The sequence below is a fragment of the Mus caroli genome, chromosome 1 (assembly GCF_900094665.2).
Source record: "Mus caroli chromosome 1, CAROLI_EIJ_v1.1, whole genome shotgun sequence".
In the NCBI taxonomy this organism is placed as follows: domain Eukaryota; kingdom Metazoa; phylum Chordata; class Mammalia; order Rodentia; family Muridae; genus Mus; species Mus caroli.
The window spans coordinates 115,524,042-115,547,825 of NC_034570.1; the positions used below are offsets into that span (position 1 = coordinate 115,524,042).

The 23,784-nt window shown below is 37.4% G+C and overlaps 1 protein-coding gene across 4 annotated transcripts in view; it reads right to left on the reverse strand.

The window, feature by feature from the left end:
- Positions 1-23,784, reverse strand: part of Dpp10 (dipeptidyl peptidase like 10) — a 1,458,922-nt gene that overhangs the window by 289,401 nt on the left and 1,145,737 nt on the right. For all 4 annotated transcript variants that reach the window (XM_021165015.2, XM_021164934.2, XM_029476885.1 and 1 more), the window contains exon 5: positions 21,365-21,439. In XM_021165015.2, coding sequence (XP_021020674.1) covers positions 21,365-21,439 — 75 coding nt within the window. The remainder of the gene's footprint in view (positions 1-21,364; positions 21,440-23,784) is intronic.

The following is a 23,784-nucleotide window of genomic DNA, read 5'->3' on the forward strand; positions in this document are numbered from 1 at the left end:
GAGAAGAGAAGAGAAGAGAAGAGAAGAGAAGAGAAGAGAAGAGAAGAGAAGAGAAGAGAAGAGAAGAGAAGAGAAGAGAAGAGAAGAGAAGAGAAGAATGAGAACGAGAAGAGAAAAGGAGGATAATTTCAAAAGGCTTTCTAGTGATGCGCATGCAGCTTGGAAGGGGACACAGCTACTTAAATAGACTGGCCAGAGCCTGGAAATTCTTTAGAAGATCAAGGATTCGTCTTCTGCTTCATCTCAAGCAGTGACTGATTTTCTAGCAGGAGTATAGTATCTGTATAATTACAAGGTGAGGATGACCATTTGGAGCACTCAGGTGGACAACAAAGGTTGTAACTGATGTAGCAGTTTGGACGTTGACTTCCTGGATGTGGCTCAACGACAAATCAGTGTGTGGCTTACTAAAATCACTATATATGAAGTACCACAGGAATTACAGAAGATCAAAGCACAAAAATGGTCCTGAAATGAAAGCTGAGAAGAGAATAAAAGAATGATAGGTAAAGACTCCGTGAATACTAATAAGAAAGGAGTGAGAGTGTAGGGCAAGGAAAAGAGCAGTTATACACATGCATGAAGAAAAAGGGGAGATGGGCAGCTAATGGCTCACTGCTTGGTCTGGACTTAGGACTGCTCATTTGTACAGTATTCAGAAAGAAACAACAAATCAAACATAAAATAATTTTGTGATGATTTGTCATCAGCACATCTGAAGAGCAGAATTCTTCATTCATAGCATTTGGCAAAGGCAGGGGCATGGTTTCCAGCTATACAGCCAAGAGGGGATGAAAATGGGTCTCAGGAAATTTGTATTGTCGAATTAAAGCAGGAAGGATTTGTTGAGTCTAATGACAGTTATGGTGTTATGAAGGTTTTGAATTTTGTTACTAATGGAATATAATGGAATTATAACTTTAACAAAAGCAGAAAAATGAACAAAATGACACTTTAGTGAATATGAAGAGATTATATGTTTTTCCACTATTGTTTACTTTTATTTAAAATTATACACATAAACACATCTATATATGGAAGGTACACCTGTGCATTTATAAATTCAGGTGCCCATGGAATCCAGAAAAGGAAACCAGATTCTTTGGACTATAGTTATAGGCAATTGTAAGCTTTCTGACATGAGTGCTAGGAACTGAACTCAGGTTCTCTGAAACAGTAGTGTGGACTCTGAACTCTTAGGCCATCTCTCCAACTTGGGGTATTGTGTTTTGAGATAGTATTATAGGTCAGAGATTCCAAAACTATAACTGAGTTGGGACAAGTGTTATTGTCAATTGCATGCATGTCTTCTTTAAATTGTTTTTGAAATTACACTGGAGATGCATCAAGCAAGCTATTGCACAATTAGGAGTCTGGTAGATACCCTCCTTGCATGATCCTTTATTAGAAAGCAAATTCAGGAGAAAATGGATGTATTGAAACTTATTTAGAGTCATTAGGGAGGTTTATCAGCATTGAAGAGTAGGTACTGCTCAGAGAACATTGGAACTTAATATCCATGTTATGCAGCTCTAGGGGATAGAAGGTTAACCTTCAGGCCTGCATAGCACTGTACTCACATGGGTGTAACCACACACATGCACACATAAATAAAAACAATGTAATTGTTAAGTTATTAATATTTGAAATTTCTGGGAAATAGATTGATGTGATTAAAGATTCCACATGAAGCTACCTATGGCAGCACTGACATTTCTTAAAATATTTCTTTGATGTATTTATTATTAGTGTGTGCATATGTATGTGCAAGTATGTGCGCATGAGCCCATGTGCATGTATGTGTGTGTGTGTGTGTGTGTGTGTGTGTGTGTGTGTGTGTAAGTGTGTGTAAATGGAGGCAGGCTTATGTCACAGTATGCCTGAAGCTCAGTTCAGAGGGCACCTTTTAAGAGTCAGTTCTTTCTTTCTATCATTATTGGATTCTAGGAACTGAACTCAGTTCCTTAGGCTTGCTTGCAAGCCCTTCTACCTGCTGAATCACTCTGATGTCTCTACACCAAAGTTGGAGGAATATTCCCGAATACCTCTTGCTCTGTTCTGTTGTATTCACAACTATCATCACTGTTAGCTCTATTCTGAGACAAGCATCTGTCTATTTATGGACTTGTAGTTTGTCAGCTGGAAAGCAGCTTCTTGTGAGTTTGGGTTGCTTGAGGGACCATCAGCAACTTCCAGCTTTTGTTACTGATAGTGGCTGGAACTTTATTCCAGTTTTCTAGTTTGTCAGAAGAATAGTGCACAAAAGACAATGTGCTTCAATGATCCCTGAATATTTAAATACTCAAATAATGATTATAAAACAATAAAAGACAATGGGATTTGATTAGATGCTTGCTTATAACTTTCCACACACTTTCTCAAACAATCTCTAGTATGGCTGTATAAATTCCAGATACTTCTCAGATGCCTTATAATTTGGTTCCTTCTGGCTAATTGATATTTCCTGTTGGTTCTGATATAGCTAATCAAGATTTTATTGTGCAAAAGTTAAAACCACACATTTGCTGCAGTACTATTTTCAAGTCTAATTGGGTTATTAAGCAAAATGCATTTGAACAATTAGACATAAAAGAAATGGATTTTATTCTACCTTAAAACGCCAGTTCCCTTCAAGATTGGCTGGTGAATGTTTTCTAGAAATACAAATATATATATATATATATATATATATATATATATATATATATATATATATCAAATTTCCTAACCTTCTGCTTTAATAATCACTCATAAGATATTTTAAAAAATGTATTTCTGGTACAGACCCAAAGAATGAATTTAGAAAAATCAAATGAGATATTGCACTGGAGTTCTTTTAAAGGCAAGCTTCTGCTATAGCACGGAAGCCTTAAATATTCTCATGTACAAAGAGAAAGATACTGTCCTAATAAAAAAGACTTCTGTGCAATAACTCTGTAAATGTGTCCATGTAAAACTGTTTTATGTGTTGTAGCCAGATGGCTTTTGAAAGAGTGCTCTCCAATTATTTACCATGATGAGAGGTGAAGGATGGGCTCACTGGGAATTTTATAGAAAATGATCATTCATATCTTGAGATTTTTCTATAGAGCACTGGTGAGTTTGAAGTGGTTACAGAGTGACATTTGCCATCAGTGACAAAGGCACAGTAACTAGGCAGCATTAACATGAGGAAAGGAGGGCTCATTTTAAACTTCCCAGAGACCAGGTCACAGCTTCTAAGAATTTCACATCCATTCCTCAGGAAGCTCAGCATATGTGCATTCTATCAGTAAGTGCGCAATAATTAATGTTTGTATTAAAGTACACAATTTTGTTTGTGGTACACCTATAATTGTTTAAAGAGAATGGACAGAGCTGGGAAGACCCACAGTCTTGCAATAATAGAATAGGAAGTGAGTTTTCCCAAGGCAAATGGTATATGTGTGTTGCCTGTTATATCATCTGTCTTTGATGGTTCTTTCTAAGGATTAGGACTTTTAGATCCTCAAATAATACTTACAGTGTTTACTATCCTCAAAGAGAGGATGTGGGTGCATGTCTGGAGCGATCAGGGGTGCAATTGTAAGGGTCTTGTTTGTTATTTTCTCTACACACAGACACAAACACACACACATATAAATAAAATAAAACACATCTACTTTTTTACTATTTGCATGTTTGTATGTCAGAGGACAAATTTGGGAAATCAATTTCTCTTCTTCCACCATGTATATTCCCGGAGTCAAATGCTGGGCCATTATGTTTGGAGGCCAATGGCTTTTCCCACTGAGTCATCTCACTAGCCCAGGCAGATAAATTTTATAAGGAACTTGGCTATGTAGCTGAACTGAGGAAACTAATTAATCTAGACTACCCTCTAAGGTATCATGATGAAGTATAAAATAATCAGATGTGTTGGAAAGAAATGACAAAAACAATATAGAAAACACAAAGTGAATTTGAAAGAAATAAAATATATTTTGGAACCCATGATCCATTACAGGCTTATCAGATTGAGTGTTCTTGATAAACGCAACTGTAATTTGAATATGAAAAGCATATATGTATACACTCATACCACAGAGATATGTATTAAAATTGAGTGCATACATAAATACTTTGTACATAATTACTAAGTCAAATGTTCTGGTTTTAAGTAATCTAGAAACATCGTCAGAGATAAGGATGTGAGAACTGTCTTCTAGCTGATTATTGATGGAGCCAAGCTGACACGCAACATTAACCAGCCCAGTGTGAGGTGATCTACTCGAACTTCACACCCAGCACTCAGGGAGCCCACCATGTTCCTCTCTGCTGCACCCACTCTGGGGCCTTTCATGACTGTATTCTATATGTGCTTAAAAGCATTATCTCCCATGTTTGTTTATTTGCTAAATTTATAACTTCCTACTTAATCTTCATACCAGTTTATATGTCCATAGATTGTCATGTGGAGACTTAGCTTATTTTGATCTACTCTATCATTTGAATTATATATATTTCCCCTTCTGCTATTTGCAAGTTTCCAGTGGGAAGCAAGAGTGTATGCAACTATTTTTATTCCTGGTACCTACCACATTTTCTGATATTTAATTATTTAGAAGTAAATGAGAAAATGTGTGAAAAAATGCAAAGCAATTAGCATTTAAAAGAGATCAAGATAGATTTTTTATAGCATTTTAGAGGAATTAAAATGTCCCCTTCTTGCCCTAAAATGGAATGTTTTAAAGAACAGTTTGGTGGAAACATAGTTTAGTTGAAACTTAAAAAACTTTATCTAGGTCAAGTTCTGCCACTATCTGGATTTCAAATTTGACTTTCTGGGGTCTCATTCTCTAAGGAATAATATTAAAAAGCTGTCAGTTCTCAGGGCACCTTCTTATATATGAAGAAAGAAAAAATAGAGGATAGATGGGATGAACTTTCAGAGGATGTGCACTCTCTCTTTCAACTGTTAGTCACTCAGAGGGTATAAGAGAGAGCAAAAGAAAACCCCATGATTGCAGGCAGACCCACCATACAGGTCCTTTCACCTCTAGTAGCCTCAAGGATGCTTTCACACAGCCTTGCATGAGGAGTTGCATGCTTTCAGCAGGGTGTACTTAATACAATGAGTGCAATGTCCCCAAGAACAGATAAAATTGGGGAAAATTTGTCTTACCAAGAGCAAAAAAAAATTGGCTTTGACTACATCATCTAGACCCTAAACGGAGCCAGATTCAGTGATACCTGAAGTCCTTTTCTTCACAGGGATGGGGAGCTAAATAAGGAGCTTCTTGACCTGTGACTCTTAAGGCAAAGCACCTTGCTTGGGGTTATGCTTCCAGAGTCCATCTCATTAAAAAAATAGAGTTTGAGCTGATCTTCACATTTAAAAACATGCAGAATTCATAACTGTTCTTCATCTTAGACATACAGGCAACAGGTTGCTATAGGGAGTTATAGGAAAAAACAAGAAATGGTAACTCTACCAAGGAAAGCAAAATTTGAATTCCAGGAGGTGAGAACAGCTCCCTAACAGTTGTTTAAAGTCCTACAATCGGGAATCATGGAGAACTGTTATCTTTAGTGTTGTTATAACACAATGCTATCAACAGCATTACATAGTGCAGTGTAGCTTATTTCTCAATGTCTGCTTTCTTATGTTTACGCAAAGAAGACAGTCTGAGAAGGATGAGAGATGGCTGAGTGGGTAAATTGTTTACAGTAAAGCCTGATAACCTGAGTTTAAATCCCAGGACCTACATGGTGGCAGAAGAAACCTTGCACATTGTTTTGTAGCCTCTATACATAGAATGCAGTATGCACACATGAGCATGCACCAACAAAAGAAAGAAAATGCTGTAGAGAGTGAAGGAGAATGAACGAGAAAATGGGAGGTGAGGGGGCTGGTAATGTTTCTTCACAGCTTTATGTTTTGTTTTTGTTTTGTTTGTTTTGTTTTTGTTTTTACCTGCTCAGTAGGAGTAAACCTTTTCTTTTTCAAGTGTGCAAATTTTTGTTCCTTTTTGAAAATCAAGTGCAAAGCTATTCAATGTTAATATAACATGGGTCTGGAAAGATGGCTTAGGCTTTAAGAACACTTGATGCTCATCCAGAGGTCTGGAATCTAGTTCATAGCACCCATATCTAGCAGCCACCCATATCTAGCAGCTTCAGGGGATCTGAAAGACTTTTCAGGCTTCTGTAGGCACCTGTACTGACAAAGATACATGTGCTCTCAACACACTCTCTCTCTCTCCCTCTCTCTCTCTCTCTCTCTCTCTCTCTCTCTCTCTCTCTCTCATTAATTTAGATTATATAGCTTCATGGAAATCAGAGCAATGACTTTTCTTAATGGTTTTTTGAGATGATCCCTGCTAGTCCCTTATTGTATTTATCTAGGGAGAAAAGTAAGGGGAGGTGGCTGCTTTTCAGAAGAATTGCCTGGGTTTACTTACTGCAATATGTGCATGTCCATGTGTACCTCAGCATAAAAAAGAAACACTCTTTACACAGGCCATACAGGCTTCATCCTGCAAATATTAGAGTGCCAAGGGAAGGAATGGTAAAACACAGTGATACTTTAAGCAATCTTTCATGCTGTGGTGAAAATACAACATACTATACCATACCATACTCGTGTACCACAGAGCATGATTTTAAGTGGACCACAGGAATGAAATTCGAGTTTTTGATGCTGAAAGATGGATTCAAAAGAGACCTTTTACTAAAGAGACTGATTTGTTAGTACACTGTCCTAAGTTCAAGTCCTCCCAGCCATGTAACAAAAGCAATATGGACTGGGTAATTAGAATTAGGTCTACATAATAACAAGTAGCCTTAGTTTACTTGGCAAATCCTAGATCAATAAGAAAACAGGTCTCAAGAAGAAAGTAGGGACCACCTGATGAGTGACATCAGGAGAAAACCTCTAATTCCACACATGTGTGTACACATCTACCCCACACATATGAACATGCATGTACACACCCACACACATACACACACATACACAAATACACATGCACACAATCAGAGTTTTTAATGGGTGTATACTTTCACTTTTGGCTTAACAGAATGGATTTCTATGCATTTTGGCTGATTTCACACTATCCCTTACTGTTTCTGCATATGTATTAATATCCAAAGATGATCCCTGGCCTCCTGCTCAAGTTCAACATAGTCTTTCCATTAACATCAGCAAGTGTGCCTTCATCTGCTTGGTTCATTTACTAAGATGCTTTTGAGACCTGTCAAAACGACTTCCACCCCTTCTATTCTTTGACAGAGTAAAAGACTCAGACTTGGCTTAAGTCATATAATTTCCCAAATGGACTGGAATTTTCTGGCAAACCCATTTAGTGTTTGCCATCTGACACGACCTCAAAGAACCAAAGATACAATCTGTTAAGAAAGACTTAATCTGCATTCCAGTCTTGACTATGATGCTCTTTACTGGGTAGGAGGACCCCACCTTGATGAAATATCCTGTGAGTCATAGGATATAACTTTTTTTTCCAGAAAATTCTATGCCTTTTGTGCCCCAGAGTGAGCTCTGAAGTCAGGAGCTGTCACCCATGATGAGTAGTAATAGAATGAATATCTGTGCTCTTCTTTTCATGCTTGTGTTTCTTAAAGGTTTGATATAAATCAACACAAACATTTCACATGCTGAATATTAAGTTCTTTTAATTATTTTTGAAGTTAGATTTAAAGAAACTAGCTTTTTTACTACAATCCTAGGAAAGAAATGAGTCCTTTCTATTTTGAGAAATAAAGAGTAACATTATGGATAAATGTTGGTTGGGTCACTCTTGTCTGCATAATCAGCAGTCATGTTGATCAAGAACAGTCTTCAAGTCTTGGCATCTCTTCATGATCTCTGACTCACACGCTGTCTCAAATACACTGAATCCTTGTCATTCTGAAGTGTTGCTAAAGAAGGATCCTGTCTTTGAAATTCTCCCCTATGTATGTTCAATAATGTCTTCTCAGTTCCTAAGATGGACACTTTGGGTCTGAGCCCTCCGGGTTACAAGTCTTCAACTATCCCTGCAGATCTATGATATTCTCTACCCTGCTTTGCATCTATCTGCATCATTCTCTTTGATTTATAGCAATTAACAGGAAGCTGGTGGGTTGCCTTAGCAATTAAAGGCACTTGCCACATCAGTTTGATACAAGTTGTTTGATGACTTCCGTATGTGTACACACACACACACACACACACACACACACACACACACATGCACACACACCACTAGTACTCCCGGCTGGTGAACATTTATTTCAAAAGAATTACTTACATTATATATAGATTTAACTAGGGACAAAAATTTCAGTAGAATACAGACTGCCCTTATGTAAAAAAAAAAAATCTAGTGTACTTTTAATTGCATGTATTGTGTGTGTCTGTGTGTGTGTGTGTGTGTGTGTGTGTATGTGTGTGTGTGTGTCTGTGCGTAAAGGAGCCTATTGAGACCAGAGGAGGGTATTGGATTTCCAAGAATTGGAGTGACAAGTGATTGTGATCTAATCTACACCTGTAGATGCTAAACACCGAACTCATGTCCTTTGGAAGAAGAAATGCTCTTAACTCCTGGGCCATTACTTCAGCCACATTTTCACATTATACTGGGTTTCCCATGCACTCTCTTCTTTACACTCTATCAAAAATGGTGCCCCTGAGGCAGAGAACCCAGGACCTGTAGTCACAGTGGGAATCTCCTGCTCTACAGGTTCATATGAATCCATAGTTGAAAGAAGTAAATGAAAACCAACTAAAAAATAAGTCTTGTCCTTACACCTACCATATTGTGATTTTTAATTGGATATTTTATTTATGTACATTTCAAATGTTACCCCCCTTTCCCAGTTTCCCCTCTGGAAATCCCCTATCACATCCTCCTTCCCCTATCCTACCCACCCACTCACACCTCACCACCCTGGCATTCCCCTACACTGGGGCATCGAGCCTTCACAGGACTGAGGCTCTCTCCTCCCATTGATATCAAACAAGGCCATCCTCTGCTACATATGTGTCTGGGGCCATGGGTCCCACCATGTGTACTCTTTGGTTGGTGGTTTAGTCCCTGGGAGATTTGGGGGATCTGGTTGGTTGATATTGTTGTTCTTCCTATGGGGAGGCAAACCCTTTCAGTTTCTCCAGTCCTTTCCCTAACTGCTCCATTGGGGTTCCTGTGCTCAGTCCAATGATTGGCTGTGAGCATCCTCCTCTATTACCTTGCAAGAATATCTCTCACAGAACCTTAAGCTATGTTTCTGCCTATGATTCTTAACCCTATGATTCTGCCCACTGAGCCTCCCCAATCCCAAAATAAATTTCTTTATAATAAACCTTGGTTATTTTCCGGATGAGGGCTTTCAAAAATACATTGGCCTTTTGACTCTAATTATATTCTTCACCCCTCTTTCCTCAGAAACATTGAGGTCTTTTCCATTTGGCTAATGTAGATGCCCTCCAGGCTACACCACTACCTGCGAGCTAGCTTTTTTCCTTGTACAATCATTAACTGTTTTCTTTTTGAAAAAGGCAACACTAAAGCAATGCAAAGTTAATTAGTGTTAACTCCAATTAGGAATCCAAACACTGCTCTGTTGGTGTAATCAGAAAGTGTGGCTCTAGGATTTATGATGCTCCTTTATTCTTTATTGTTTGAAGTCTTAGTTGGGATTTTTCATTTACACTAAGAATTATTGTTGTCGCTATTTTAGGACAAGTTATTCTGTATTTGATGTTCTTCAGAATGGACACAACTAAATAGAACAATCTGTCCCTACTGGTTTAGCACCAAAGCAACAATTCTATGATCTGTAGGATTTCAAGTCTGACATATTAGTTGCAAAGACATAGCTTTTTTTTCCAGAGTATGTATTAGTATGATGGATGTGAGAAGGTAGACTGCTACCTTTGGGGGATTAATGGAAGGCACTGGGATTTAACCTTGACAACAATCATCTCCTTAAGATACCCTTGTCCTGTACTTAATGTGGGCAAATATTCATCTGCATTAAAAATAACAAAATAGGACTGCCATATCCACACAGAATTCTGTGGTATCCTTAGGGATACCTTTGTTATGTGGATCTGAGTCTGGCTTCCTGCTGCCCTTTTGTGGCAATAGAGTAAGATGAGGATAAATATCTAATAAGAAAACAATTCTGATAGGAGCAGGATTTGAAATATTTTCCCACTGAGGCTACATGTAACAAAACTGAGCATGTGCAAACAAGGCCTCCATCTACCCCTATTGAAGAAGGCTTAGTCTCTCTTCCTATTCCTGTTTTTGTGTCTCTTGTCCAATTCTTTGTTTCAGGACACTGGTCGCTGGAAATCTTGGCAGGTGTGTGACCTCTCTCTATCATACTTTAATGTGAAAAGTTTTTCTTTCTGCAATGTAAAAGTCCTTATCGTTTCCATTTTGTGGCAGGTTGAGACTGAAGAGTCTGTGCACAGAGGTTTGGAGAGATCCACACCATCTGAACCTCCTGCAAGGTTCATTAATTGATGGGAACTTCGAGAATTGTGGCACAGTTGGCATGCTGCAGCTCCAGAACCAGATTGGATCTTACCTTAGGCTTTATTTAGCTGAATTCGTAGCCATTTCTTTCTCACCTTGGTGTCTGATCTAGCATAACTGTGACTATCAGGTGAAAGCTTTTGGAATGTATTAACTTAAGAAAATGCTATTTTGGTTGAACTGTAACAACAGATGTAACTATAATAATTTGGTTTCCAGAAATAAAGCAACTTGCTTCTCTAGAGTGTTGTCTACCTGCCACTGTGAACCACAAAATTACCTTCATCACCTGGCATTCTTTAACTTAGCATCAGTAGGTTACTTTCAACAACAGCTAGCTATGGGGTGAAACAGATCAAGGAAATCTTTGGGCTCCTGTTCACCATTCTGCCACGTGTGCCTGAGCTCTCCCCAGAGCTTCTGACCTGCTGCTGATTCCTCCTCTGTAGCAGTAATATCTGTAAATCAAGCTCTTACCTAAAAAGGCCAGTCTGGCTCATTATTGCCCTTGAACTTGAGACCCAGAGCCTTTCCTTATTATTTTGGACTGAACTACACCTCAATTACACATGATATTAATTCTATAATTTACTAAACCATATCATCTTCAATCCTGTGACTTTTAAAAAAATTTATTTAAACTCTCTCTCTCTCTCTCTCTCTCTCTCTCTCTCTCTCTCTCTCTCTCACNCACACACACACACACACACACACACACACACACACACACACACACACACACACACAAGCTATGAAAACAGGGTCAGCTCATGTAGGATAAGCAGTGGTTGTCACAAAGACAAAACAAGCTCTTTCTTTATGACTGCTCAGCTGGCTTCTAAGCTACCTCATTTCAATAGCATACATCTTGTAGTCTATACCTAGCTTTGAGGGTGTTACCTTCCTGTGGTCACAGTTTATACGCCACAAAGTATAGACTAGCCACTTCTTCTTAAGAAGCTAATTAAGGGCTGGTGAGATGGCTCAGTGGGTAAGAGTACCCGACTGCTCTTCCAAAGGTCCAGAGTTCAAATCCCAGCAACCACATGGTGGCTCACAACCATCTGTAATGAGATCTGACGCCCTCTTCTGGAGTGTCTGAAGACAGCTACAGTGTACTTATATGTAATAAATAAATAAATCTTTAAAAAAAAAGAAGCTAATTAAAGTAAGTAAATTATGGTGCTGAGAAATGGCTCTTCATTAAGAGTGAATGCGACTCTGGCAGAGGACTTCAGTTCAGTTCTCCTCCCTCTCCCACACACACCAGGTTACAACTGCCTATAACTCCAGCTCCATGGGATCTAATGTCCTCTTCTGGATTTTATAGATACTTCACTCTCAAGCACAGACTCACTGGGAGAAACATATGTCCATATTTATTTTAAAATAAACTATTTATAACAGCAAATTAATAATGAGAGAGATATATTATAAAAGGAGATTTTACTTAATATGACCACAATGGCAAGAGAAACAAAGAGATCCAGTGACCCTTGTGTCCATCCTACAGTGACTCTGAGGTTTAAATAAAGAAATACTGATATGAACATTTAAGTAGGCCTAGTCGAGGTGTGGTCCCATACATGGATGACTTGTTATTATCTGGGCTTCAGAATTTTCCTATAATTTTGGAAAAGAAGTATTCCCTCTGGATGGAGGGCTTTCCCTCTTTCAATATGACATTTCTGGGAAAATTCTCTACTCTTGAGTCAATTCAAAAATCTGCTAGCCAGATTGAGAAACACAAGCATTTTCAAATTGATGTCTGCAAGGTGATACCATGGCATATTACACTGAGCCATTATACAGTTCAACTGCTCTGTCTCTAGATGGATGACAGCCAAAAGAGCCATTCATTGGCCTAAAGAGTCAGCCATGACTCCCATCCCAGAACTTCCACCCCCTATCATAGCACTTCCCACCTGGTGGCACAGCTGTTCCTGTGTGACAGAGGACAATGGGAGAAATAATTGATGAGGTTTAAGGGTAGATTATTTTTTAAGGTATTGCAGACACCACCTGGCTCTGCCAAATCACCACTCTGGGACAAGCCAGATGCCATGCCATGTGGACATTCAAGTAGCCCCTGGTGAGGGTCACATGAAAACCACTGAGACTCTGGGCTGGCAGCCAGTTAACTTGTCAACTATGTGAGTAAAGGAGTAGAGATGTCCTTCCTTCAACTCAGTCAATGCACATGATGGCCACAGCTACCATCTCAGTCATCACTCACAGAAAGCATATCATGCTGGCCCTCTAAAGCCAATCTCTTCAAGAATTCTAGACCCAAAGCATTTATACTCACAATAAATTACTGTTTCAGGTCAATAGTTTGGTATGAAGTCAATATTATATAGCCAGTCGTATTTGACAGTGAGAGTATTTTGCTAATGTAGTATTTTATTGTATCCTCTGAAAAGTTAAAGTGATCTATGATAAGATGAATCATAGATGAATACTGTGTGTAAGCTTAGGAAACAATGAATATATTTTCTTCTACATAATGAATTATAATATATTCATTTACTAAAGTTTCTGTGATCAGAGCTGATAAGAAATGGCTCAGTCAATAAACTATTTTCCCTGCAAACATGAGGGCTTCAGTTTGTACTCATGGCCCTTATGTAAAATGTTATGTATGGTGGTATACAAAGCTCAAATCCAAGCACTTAGAATGTAGAGACAAGTACATTCTTAGTCCTTGAAGGCAGGATAGCCTACCTTAAGTAGTGAGGTCTAGGTTCAGACAGAGATTCTATCTCAATAAATAACACAGAAATGTGGTTGAGGAAGACATAGGACATGAACCTCTGGCCTCAACATGCTCACCTTTTTGTGAACAGACATGCAGACACACAGACACGCAGACACGCACACACACACACAGAGAGAGAGACAGAGACAGAGACAGAGACAGAGACAGAGACAGAGACAGAGACAGAGACATATATACACACAGACATGCACACATATACACACATGTATGGTTTACTGAAATATATACATGCACATAGGCAGAGATTTAGTTAACTAATACCAATCTATATATTTATATATGTAGATGGCTGTCATAGTAATGCCTACATCAAATCATGTGAATGTTATAATATATGGAAACCTATAGAGGCAGATCATTTTCAGACTCCCCACTTATCCCTAAATCATAAAATCTTGAACTAGACTGTCAAGAGGGTTAGGTGGGTTAAGGCAATTGCTGTCAAATCTGAAGTCTCAGTTTTGATCTCTTAGAACCATATGTTAGAAGGGTAGCGCAGACTCTTGCAAGTGGTCTTTTGACTTACACACATGCAACATGTCATGCATAATTGCCTATATACATACTCATAAAATAAGTAAATATAATGAATATTTAATAAAAAATGACAAATCCATTTGGGATGAAGTGATGAGTAGGAGAGTAGCTAGTTCATAAAATGCAGATCAGCTTTCAGGACACTTCAAATTCATCTATTTTTCTCTCAGAGAGAAATATGTAGCTTTTATCTAGCTATATATTTATACATATGAACAAGTGTATAAAATATATTGATGTTGTTCCAGTATTATCAACTTGATTCAACTAAGGAGAAAGTTTGGGAGGCAAACAGTTTGGCAACATCAGCTAAAACAGGAGAAAGATGGCAAGATTTGAGGATGAGGAAGCTGTTCCATTTATCCAAATATAGACTGTGCTTCCCCTAATCTTGTTATTGTATGTGATTGTGTATGTCTGTGTAGGCACACATGTATGTGCAGGGAATGTGAGGACCTCAGGTATTCTACTCTATCACTTTCTACCTCATTCAAGACAATATTTCTCTCTGAAACTGGAGCCAGGCTGACAGTGAGACAGCCAGTCCCAGCATCCTCTCTTTTGTACCTCCACTCTCTTAACACTAAAGCAGAGCCATAACTGCTTTTATAAGTGGGTTCTGGGGGTCTAAAGTTAGCTACTAATACTTGTTCAGAAAATGCTATTATCCATTGAGCTATCTTCCCAGGTGTCTCTGCAAGTTCATCAGTAACAGGATTAGTCAAAATAGCAGTGCACCCCAAATGTATGAAGCTTAATGGCCTAGACAATTCCATGGCCAGACTCTACTCCCACAGACTTCTTAAAGATGTCTGGGTAATTGTAAAGCACTGAAGTATTAAGACCCAGAATTTAATTAGATAATTCACTAGAGAAGAGTTACTTTTTCAAGCAGTGGTGCGTGCCTGATTCATTTTACAGCTATTACTTCTTAGTTAAAATAGATATTTATCATAAAGAGGACTCTGTCTATAGACCTACAGGGTAGTGTGGATGCAGCCAAGTCTGGGTAGCAGCAAATACCCTCTAGAGAGCATGTAGTGTATCAAACAGAGGGCAATATGGCATAAGCAGCAGACCTTTACATGATTGTGTGTGCAGGACACACATGTACACACACACACTAAATTATAATAAAATGCTCTAGATAAATTGCTTAAAATATTTTCAGTTTATGTCATTTAGATAGTTTAAGGAAAAATTTGAAGTATAAAGATGTATAATGTCTAAGCCTAGAAAAATCTCACAAATGCCACTTGAGTATCCAAAGTAATGTATGCCTGGTCCATGAGATGGTTTAGCATGGAAAAGTGCTTTCTGCCAAGTCTGACAACCAGAAACCCCCTTATAAACAGAATATTGACTCTTGCACGCTATCATATGCCTTCTGTTTGTACATTGTGACATATATATGCACTCAAACACAAATAGTATACAATAAATTAAAACTACAGTATATATAATGGAAGTTTCATTAACTTTAATTAAGTAAAATTTAGTTTATAATCAATGAAGTATTTTATGTGTTCCCAGATTAATCCTTGATGGTTTTTGAATTTATGTTCTGATGGAAAGGCCAGAACAGCTGGAATTAGAAGGGTGGACCCACCCCTATGCTAGAGGAAAGCCTTCAAGTAAATGGTAAACATTTCTGATCCTGCCTTCTCCTTAGAATATGGTATCAACATCCAAGTTGTGAGTGCTCTGTGAGGTTTAGGATGATGAACAGCATTCCCACTTGGGTAGGCTAATTTGAGTGCTTAGCAGTTTTCTCTGACTTCTATATATTTGCCTCTATATATTATAGAGGTAAAGAAAAAGTCAGGTCACACACAGTAAAAAGGGAGAGAAAAGGAAAACCTGTAATAGTCAGAACCTGTAACACATGTGCAGTTTTCACAACTTATATCAGCAGTGGAGTGGATCACCCTTGGTATCTAGTGTAGTACAGAAGAATCAATCATAGAACCTCTGAGAACCATGGATATTAAACTTTAGATAAGAAAGAATATACACCTAATAATATACTTCATGAAACTATTTATATCAAATATAAAATCATCAAAGCTAAGCAGTGAAATTTAGACAGTGATTTCCAATGCAAGTGGTTAGACTGCAGTTCTAGAAAGCTTTCCTTTCTTAATCCAGATGATGGCTGCATAGACACGTTTGCTTTACATAATCCCTCAAGCTAGATAGAAAATATACAAATAAAAGTTTTTTGATATGTCTACATACCCATAAATATTTATGCATCGGCAAACTGAATACAAATGTATAGTATATTTCCTTCTAAATTCAAAGCATGAACATTTTTGTGACATGTGATTCTAATTATATTTTTATCTATGTATTTTAGTGTATGTGTTTGCACATGTGTGTACTTGTGGGGGTCCAAAAGCATCAAGAGGGCAATATACATAAATATGCTCGTTCCCTTCAATATGTGGATCCATAGAATTGAACACAGGCTACCAGCTTAATGGTAGGTGCCTTTATCAACTGAGCAATTCCCAGTCCTGTACAGATCACATATTAAAACTAAGCATATTCTCACAACCTTCATTTTGTAGCTAACAACCTTAGTGTGACCCATTGTTCCCTGCCCTGATAAAATCTTGTTGTTGGACTTTGCAGTTCCTCTGGTCTCTAAACCCAGGCTATCAGCTTAAATGTGAAACTGAGATGCTTTGTTTAGATAAAGATATGTTGCAAATGCAGCTGTTTGTTGTTTTTTCCCCATAAAAAAAAAAAAAAACTGGTTCTGAGGACTTCCGAGGGTCGAAGATTTCGATCTTGACTCTCGCTTGGAATGTACATTGATCAATAATCAACACCTGACTGAGACTGCTGTCTGAATATGTGGCTATATCTTGGACCCTAACAAAACATAAATCTAATCTGGAAAAATAAGCAACAATTTGGAAGGATAAAGTAGATCAGAGCAGAGCTAAGCTTCAATAGGTGAGTATATAATTCAGGAACACAGGGATTTGAAACATTAAAGAAAAACAATGGAGAGAGAGACAGATTGACAGAGAGAGAGGCAGAGAGAGATAGACAGAGACAGACAGACACACAGACAGACAGAGAGAAAAAGGGAGACAGATAGATAGACAGACAGACAGACTTGGCTTAGCATGCACTTTTGAAACCACAAAGCCCTCTCCCAGTGACACGTTTTCCCTAACAAGGACACACCTCATAATCTGCCTAATCTTTCAAATAATTCAACTCCATGATGATTAAGCATTCAAACATATGAGTCTTTGTGGGGAATTCTTATTCAAACATCCACAGAAATATGCAATATAACCACATGGAATGTACTGACATTGGACATTCCCCCAAGACAGGTAAGTGCTCAACAGAGATAAGAATGAGATATTCATGAACTGATAAATGAGTGTGTTTAGTATGTGACCTGCTTTTCTATTTTTAACCTGTCTCATTCAGAAATCTTTAAAATTCTGCAAGATTATCCTGAAAAATTAATATGTAAACAAGTACAAAAAATCATACTCATCTATCTCTGGGAACTCACATAAGCAAAAAGTTCAAAGATTTTATATAATTTACATAGTTGATTAAATAAATTGGACGTGATTTTTTTTATAAATTTTAAGTTTTAGGAAAAATTTCAAATAGATCTTTTGACTAATTAGGTGTTTTTATTTGGAGTTAATTATAAATTCATATGTAGTTATAAAATGTGCTTGGATGGAAGTGCGACTTATCCTTCTGCTAGTTTCACCTAATGTGCAAGAGCAAGTAAGATGGCTTTGTAGAAGGACGTGCTTGATACCTGGTGGCTTGAGTTCGATCCCTGGGACACAGTATGGAAAGAGGAATCTGATTCCTACACGTTGTCCTCTGACCTTTAAACACATACTGTGGTACATATGTTTCCATATACAGACATATGTATAAAAGTAATAAGTGAAAAAAACATGAAATTTAAATCATTCTAAATAATAACCAAAACAGTGTTTAAACACCATTGTGTAAGAATCCAGGGTACTGACAGAGTCAATAACCAGAACATTTTTCTCCCCACTAAGAACACAAAAATTGCTACACAAAATAAAGAGAACTGTTCTCACTTTAAACTTATGCCTGAAAAATTTTTTCTCTGTCTTTCCATCTCTCAGCATTCTTATTTCCAGAATGTTATATAAATGGAAGCATACACTCAGGAGATTTGGGGGTTGCCTTTTAAAACTAATGTATAACTCTGGAGAGTCACCCATGGTCTTGGAAATATCAAATCCTTTTCCTTTATATTTCTGAGTTATATACTCTGCATGGTTCTTAACCATTTAACTGCTTACCAACAAAAAAAAATATCTGGGTTATTTAAGGTGATAAACAGGATCTTGTGTATTCCCAACTTGTCTCAAACTTTCTATGTTGCCAAGAACTTTGAACTCTGTATCCTCTTCCTCTACATCTATAGTGCTGGGAATATATGTATGTACCACCATGCTTTATTTATGTGGTGGTTGGTGATTAAATACAAGGCTTTATGTATGCTAGCAGAGCACTCCATCAACTAATTCAACTGTATTCAAGTCCCCCAAGTAATAATTAAAAAATAAAAGTACAGATTTTTAAAGCAATCTTTGTTTACATCGTTACAGAGTGAGACCTGTGTTAAAAATTAATCGGTAGGAACTGGAGAGATGACTCGGTGGTTAAGAGCAATGACTGCTCTTCCAGAGGTCTTGAGTTCAATTCCAAACAACCATGCACATGCTGCCTCACAACCATCTGTAATGGGATCTAATAACATCTTCCATTGTTTCTGAAGACAGCTACAACTTACTCGTATATATATTGTGTGTATATGTGTATATATACACATATGTGTATATGTATATATATATATGGATTTCATATAACACAATATCAAAAAGTACACGGAACAGACTAAATGCACCAACTGGTGGCAGGTAAGTCCACAGCCTATTGTGACAGGTCCTTCTAGCATCGATCAGATTTCTCTTCCAAAATTCACTTGCCTACATTCAAAAGCCCATTTCTGAGTTCAAGATTCTCTGTTATTGCTATGAATGTTTATCTTGTTGACAGTTCCAGTCTTGATTTCCATGACTGTTTCCACATGCTTACATACCAGTGTTCACTGGGTCAGCAAGCTGGATCTGCAGGTAAAGATATTTGCCAACAAGGCTAAATTCAATATTTGGTACCTATGTAGTAGGATAGAGAAGAAATTCCCATAAACTGACTGACACACAGGTACCAACACACACACACGCACACACACACACAAAACCACATATATCCAAAATTGCATGCTATTGGTACAGAGACAGACAAGTTGATCAGTGCAATAGTATTGAAGACCAAGAAATAAAACTTATTGGCACTTGAGCTTTGACAAAGAAGCCAAACATATACAATGGAAACAAGAAAGCATCTTCAACAAATGTGCTAGTCTAACTGGCTGTCAATATGTAGATAAGTGAAAATAAGTGTTTATTTGCCACCTTGCAAAAAGCTCAAGTTGAAGTGAATCAAAGATCAAAGATCAACAAAAAACCTAATACACAGAATCTAATAGAAGAGAAAGTGGGAAAAAGTCTTGAACTCATTGGCACAGGGGGAAATTTCCTAAACAGATCTCCAATGCCTCATGCTCTAAGATCAAGAATTGACAACATCTGATAGAAGGCTAATATCCAAAATATATAGAGTACTCAAGAAGCTAACCACCAGTAAACCAAACAACCCAATCAAAAAATGGAGTATAGAACTAAATGGAGAATTCAAACATAATCAAAAGATAAAATTTCAATATTTCTTTTATACATCAGGTCAAATTTAAATTCTTTTAGATAGCGTTATTTTGTAACCTTGGATTGTATTTTATTATGTTTTCTCATATTAAAAAGCACATTTTTCTCACTATATCAAGTACCTTACAAAATCTGCAAATGAAAGAAACACAAAGGAAACACCAGTCAGCCAAAAATATGAAGAACAGGTAGATAAGCTTGTAATGATAATGTCACCATCTTTTTCATAATAATGTATTTTTCAGTATAAATATAAACTTTAAAGATACACATCAGATGTACACTCCAAAAGGCTAATGCATTAAACAGCAAGTCTTCTGAACTGTGAAATGCCATGTGTCCAAAGACTTTTGATGCGTTATATGAAACTTCCTGCCTTAACTCCATAAATTTTTATTGTCTGTCCTAAAGCTCATAAAACTTCCTTGAGTAATCTCCCATCATTTATTCACTATAGAAACTAATGTGCCGAATTGCCTGTTAACACTTACTTTGCTTTTTAACTCTACAAAATACTCACTTGCCTTATGTATGTTCTAATTGTACTCTAAAGCTGGAGTAGAATAATCAAACAGTGACTGAGAAAAGATTATTATAATTGGTTAATTTCGTTTGTTGTTCTACTTTCTGACACTACGTAGATGACATCAAATGCTATCAACGGTGCTGGGAAGACAGCTCAGTGGATAAAAGCACTGGCCATGAAAACCTGAAGACCTGACTTTAAATCCTCAGAATGCCAGCAAAACTGACACATGATACAAAGTCTGTGACTCCATTGCTTCCACAGGGCAGTGGGGGCAGAAGACAGGAGAATCCACAAAGCTTACAGACAGTATTCCTGGTACATAGAAACAGAGAAAAAGCAAAAAGTTCCTGTCTCAATTTATGTTCCCTGTCATGCATATATCAGCTTTTATACAAATGTATACATAGATGTTCATTTAAATTGTATATGTGTGTATATATATATATACATATATATATACATATATGCACACACACATACACACACACACACACACGACACAGATATTTATAAATTACCACCAGCTGGCAAAGTAGTTCAGTGTGTGAAGACCTCAATTGCTATATTGTACGAATAGGCACTTCAGATTCCACACAATTTCAGCACTACATTAACAGCAGCAACAAATCCAAATCCTGGCTTGGCAAGATGTCTCAGTGAATAGAGGCATTTGCCACTAAGAGTAATGACCTTAGTACCTTACTTAATTTGGTCTCTAGGACTCAGATGATAGGAAGAGAAAATCCACTCCCTAAGTGACCCTCTGTCAGTCACTCAAATTATGAAAACCACCAATACCCCCCCCACACACACATAAATGTAATGAAATCCTTAAAATACTACCAAAGCATATACTGATCATTATTTGAAACAGTGTTCTCTTTGTGTATACATTGCAGCCCAGGACATATCCAGTAGGAAAGTCTCTGACTTCATATGCCCTCTAATTCCACTGATGCTAATGAGTTTATCCTGAAAACAAGCATGCCTCTGTCACATTTGCTAAAACCTCATGCACCTTTAACTCTCACCTGACAGATTGTTCCAGTGATTTGCTAGTCAACTATCTCAATTTCAGTCATGTCTCTACCACAGCCACACTCAACTTGCCTGAGCACTTCTAAGTTTACATATAAACTAGCTCTCTCAGTGTCCACAGAGAAAAAGTTCAGTAGAAGCACAAGAGTTCCTTTACCTGCTTGACATCATATGCCAGGAGAACATACTTTAAATCTGGGGAAAGTGAGTGTCTGGAGGCTTTAAACGTTACCTAGAAGAACCAAAAGAAAGAAAGAAATGATTATTTTACAGAGATGAATCACAGAATAAGTGACTTGAATATTGATACCAAGCATAAGATAAATCTCAATTTGTCAACATAATCTGAAATGGATACTTTCATTCCTTTGAAAATTAATTTTGCTAATTCTGTGATAATAATTTTATACAATATAATTTGGAATAGGACACTGCTGCAAACTTTTCTCATAATTGTCCATTCCACCTTCCTACTCAACATTTAGTTGGTTCTTTCCTTTTTTGTTTCCCCACACAGTCCAGCTTTTATAGCTCATCTAGTTTGGGGAATGAGAGTTGTCTGTCATGTGGTTGACACAGCAGTGATTACATCATTGCAGAAAGCTTCTTCTCTCCCTCCCAGCAGATATCAGATGCAAATAGCTCCTCAGATAGTGGAAGGTTTCTTTCTCACCTTCTTCCCTAGATTCTGTGATTTTTGTCTGGCTTGAGTTAGTGTTAGTCTTGTGTCTATTTTCATTATCACTGTATCAAAATCAGTTAATAAAAACGTTTTTAAAAATATATCCAACAGTTCATTAAAAACACATGAAAAAGCCATTTTATATGCTAAGATTTAAAAACCAATATTTTTATGATCAAGAAAAAATGGGGTTGGGATGATGCTCTTTTGCTACAGTTCTTGACATGCACACAGAAGTCCTGTATTCCACCCCTGTTAATGCAAAAACAGACACTGGAGGAGTAGAGGCTAAAGAATCACAAGTTCACGTTCATTTTCAATCATTAAGCACATTGTCAACATAATGTTCTGAAATGTAAACTTTCATTCTTTTGAAAATTAATTTGTTAATTCTTGAGAACCTCTTACAATATTATGAACCACAGTTTGGACCATATGAGACTCTGTCTCAAACAAAAACAAACAAACAAAAAATGTTGAGCCAGGTGTGGTGGCTTATATCTATAAATCCAAACCCGGGGAGATAAACTCAGAAGGGCCACTTTCCAAATTTGTTGTCAATCTAGACTACAAGTGATGTCCAACTCGGGTTGCACAGACACATTCCTCTCCTCTTCTTTCTCACTTGCACCCCACTCTCTCTGTGTCTGTGTATTGCTCTCTATATAGGTGTGTTTATAAAGTATATATTTTTATTTGACACACACATGCACAAATACAAACACAGACTCTGTGTTGCTCTCTAGACGTATTTGTGAGATGTATACTTATTTTTGACACACACATATGTATACCTCAAATGCACATGTGCCCACTTGCATTTACATTTGTAAAGGTTCATTGGAATTCTGAACTATCCACAATGCTTTATATTGTGTTACTAGAAATAAAAGATACATTATTAACATTCTCTGTTGCCATTTTCTGAATGATTTTTTTCCTATTTACTTCCTTGAGCATTTGTAATTAAAGATCCATCAAAAACCAACTTTCTTTAAAGGGAATTCCCAGGGTAAAGCAGATACAGTACAAATATGTAACTAATTGTATTTGATACCAAACAATTATTGTAAGTACAATGTACCTGATGGATTCTGAGCTTGCTATTTAACAATTGAACTGACCTCGTGACAGTGGTAATTTAAAATGCATGATGATAGTTCAATATATAGAAGGGGAGAAATGACTCTACATGAAATATAGGTAATTGTTGCATTCGAATCAAAGGGAAAGACAGGAAAATTGTTGAGTTGACAGGAACAGAAATAAATAGTCTGAGTTACTTTAAGCAAACTAGGCTGTTTGCATGGTATTTGCTGAGACATGCCTATGTAAATGACTTTGTATAACTTAGTTCTGCTTTGAACATTACTTTATGTTCATACAAAGCTCTCTAAGGAAAATAGAAGAAGGTAGAGATATGTTTCTCTTCTTCCCTTTCCTTGTTGGCCCTACCCCTTTTCTCCTTTTCCAGTGGTACCATAAGATATGGGAAGGAAGGGTTGCATTCAGTCTGTGGACGTTAAGGCTCAAACATCCCAATCATGATATTTGAACTGATACAAAGACATGGAGCAAATAATCCAGCTAATTCTGCACATTGAGATTAAAGGAGTTTGGGGAAAATGATGTATTCCAAATCCAAGACAGAGACCCTGGTGGTCAGGACCTTTCCCTGTCTGACATTTTCTCTCGATCTTGTCACCTGCCTCTGCATTTTCATCCTTTATAATGAATTAGTATCCTTTAGGCTTGCTCTCTGCTTACTTCTGTGAGAACCAGGCTCTGTAGATTACCAGGCTCTAAGCAGAAAGGACTGAAAGCAAGGCTGGAACAACTCAGACTCCTGTATCTTGGGGATCGAAGGCAACCTGGCCACTGTTACACAGTATGAG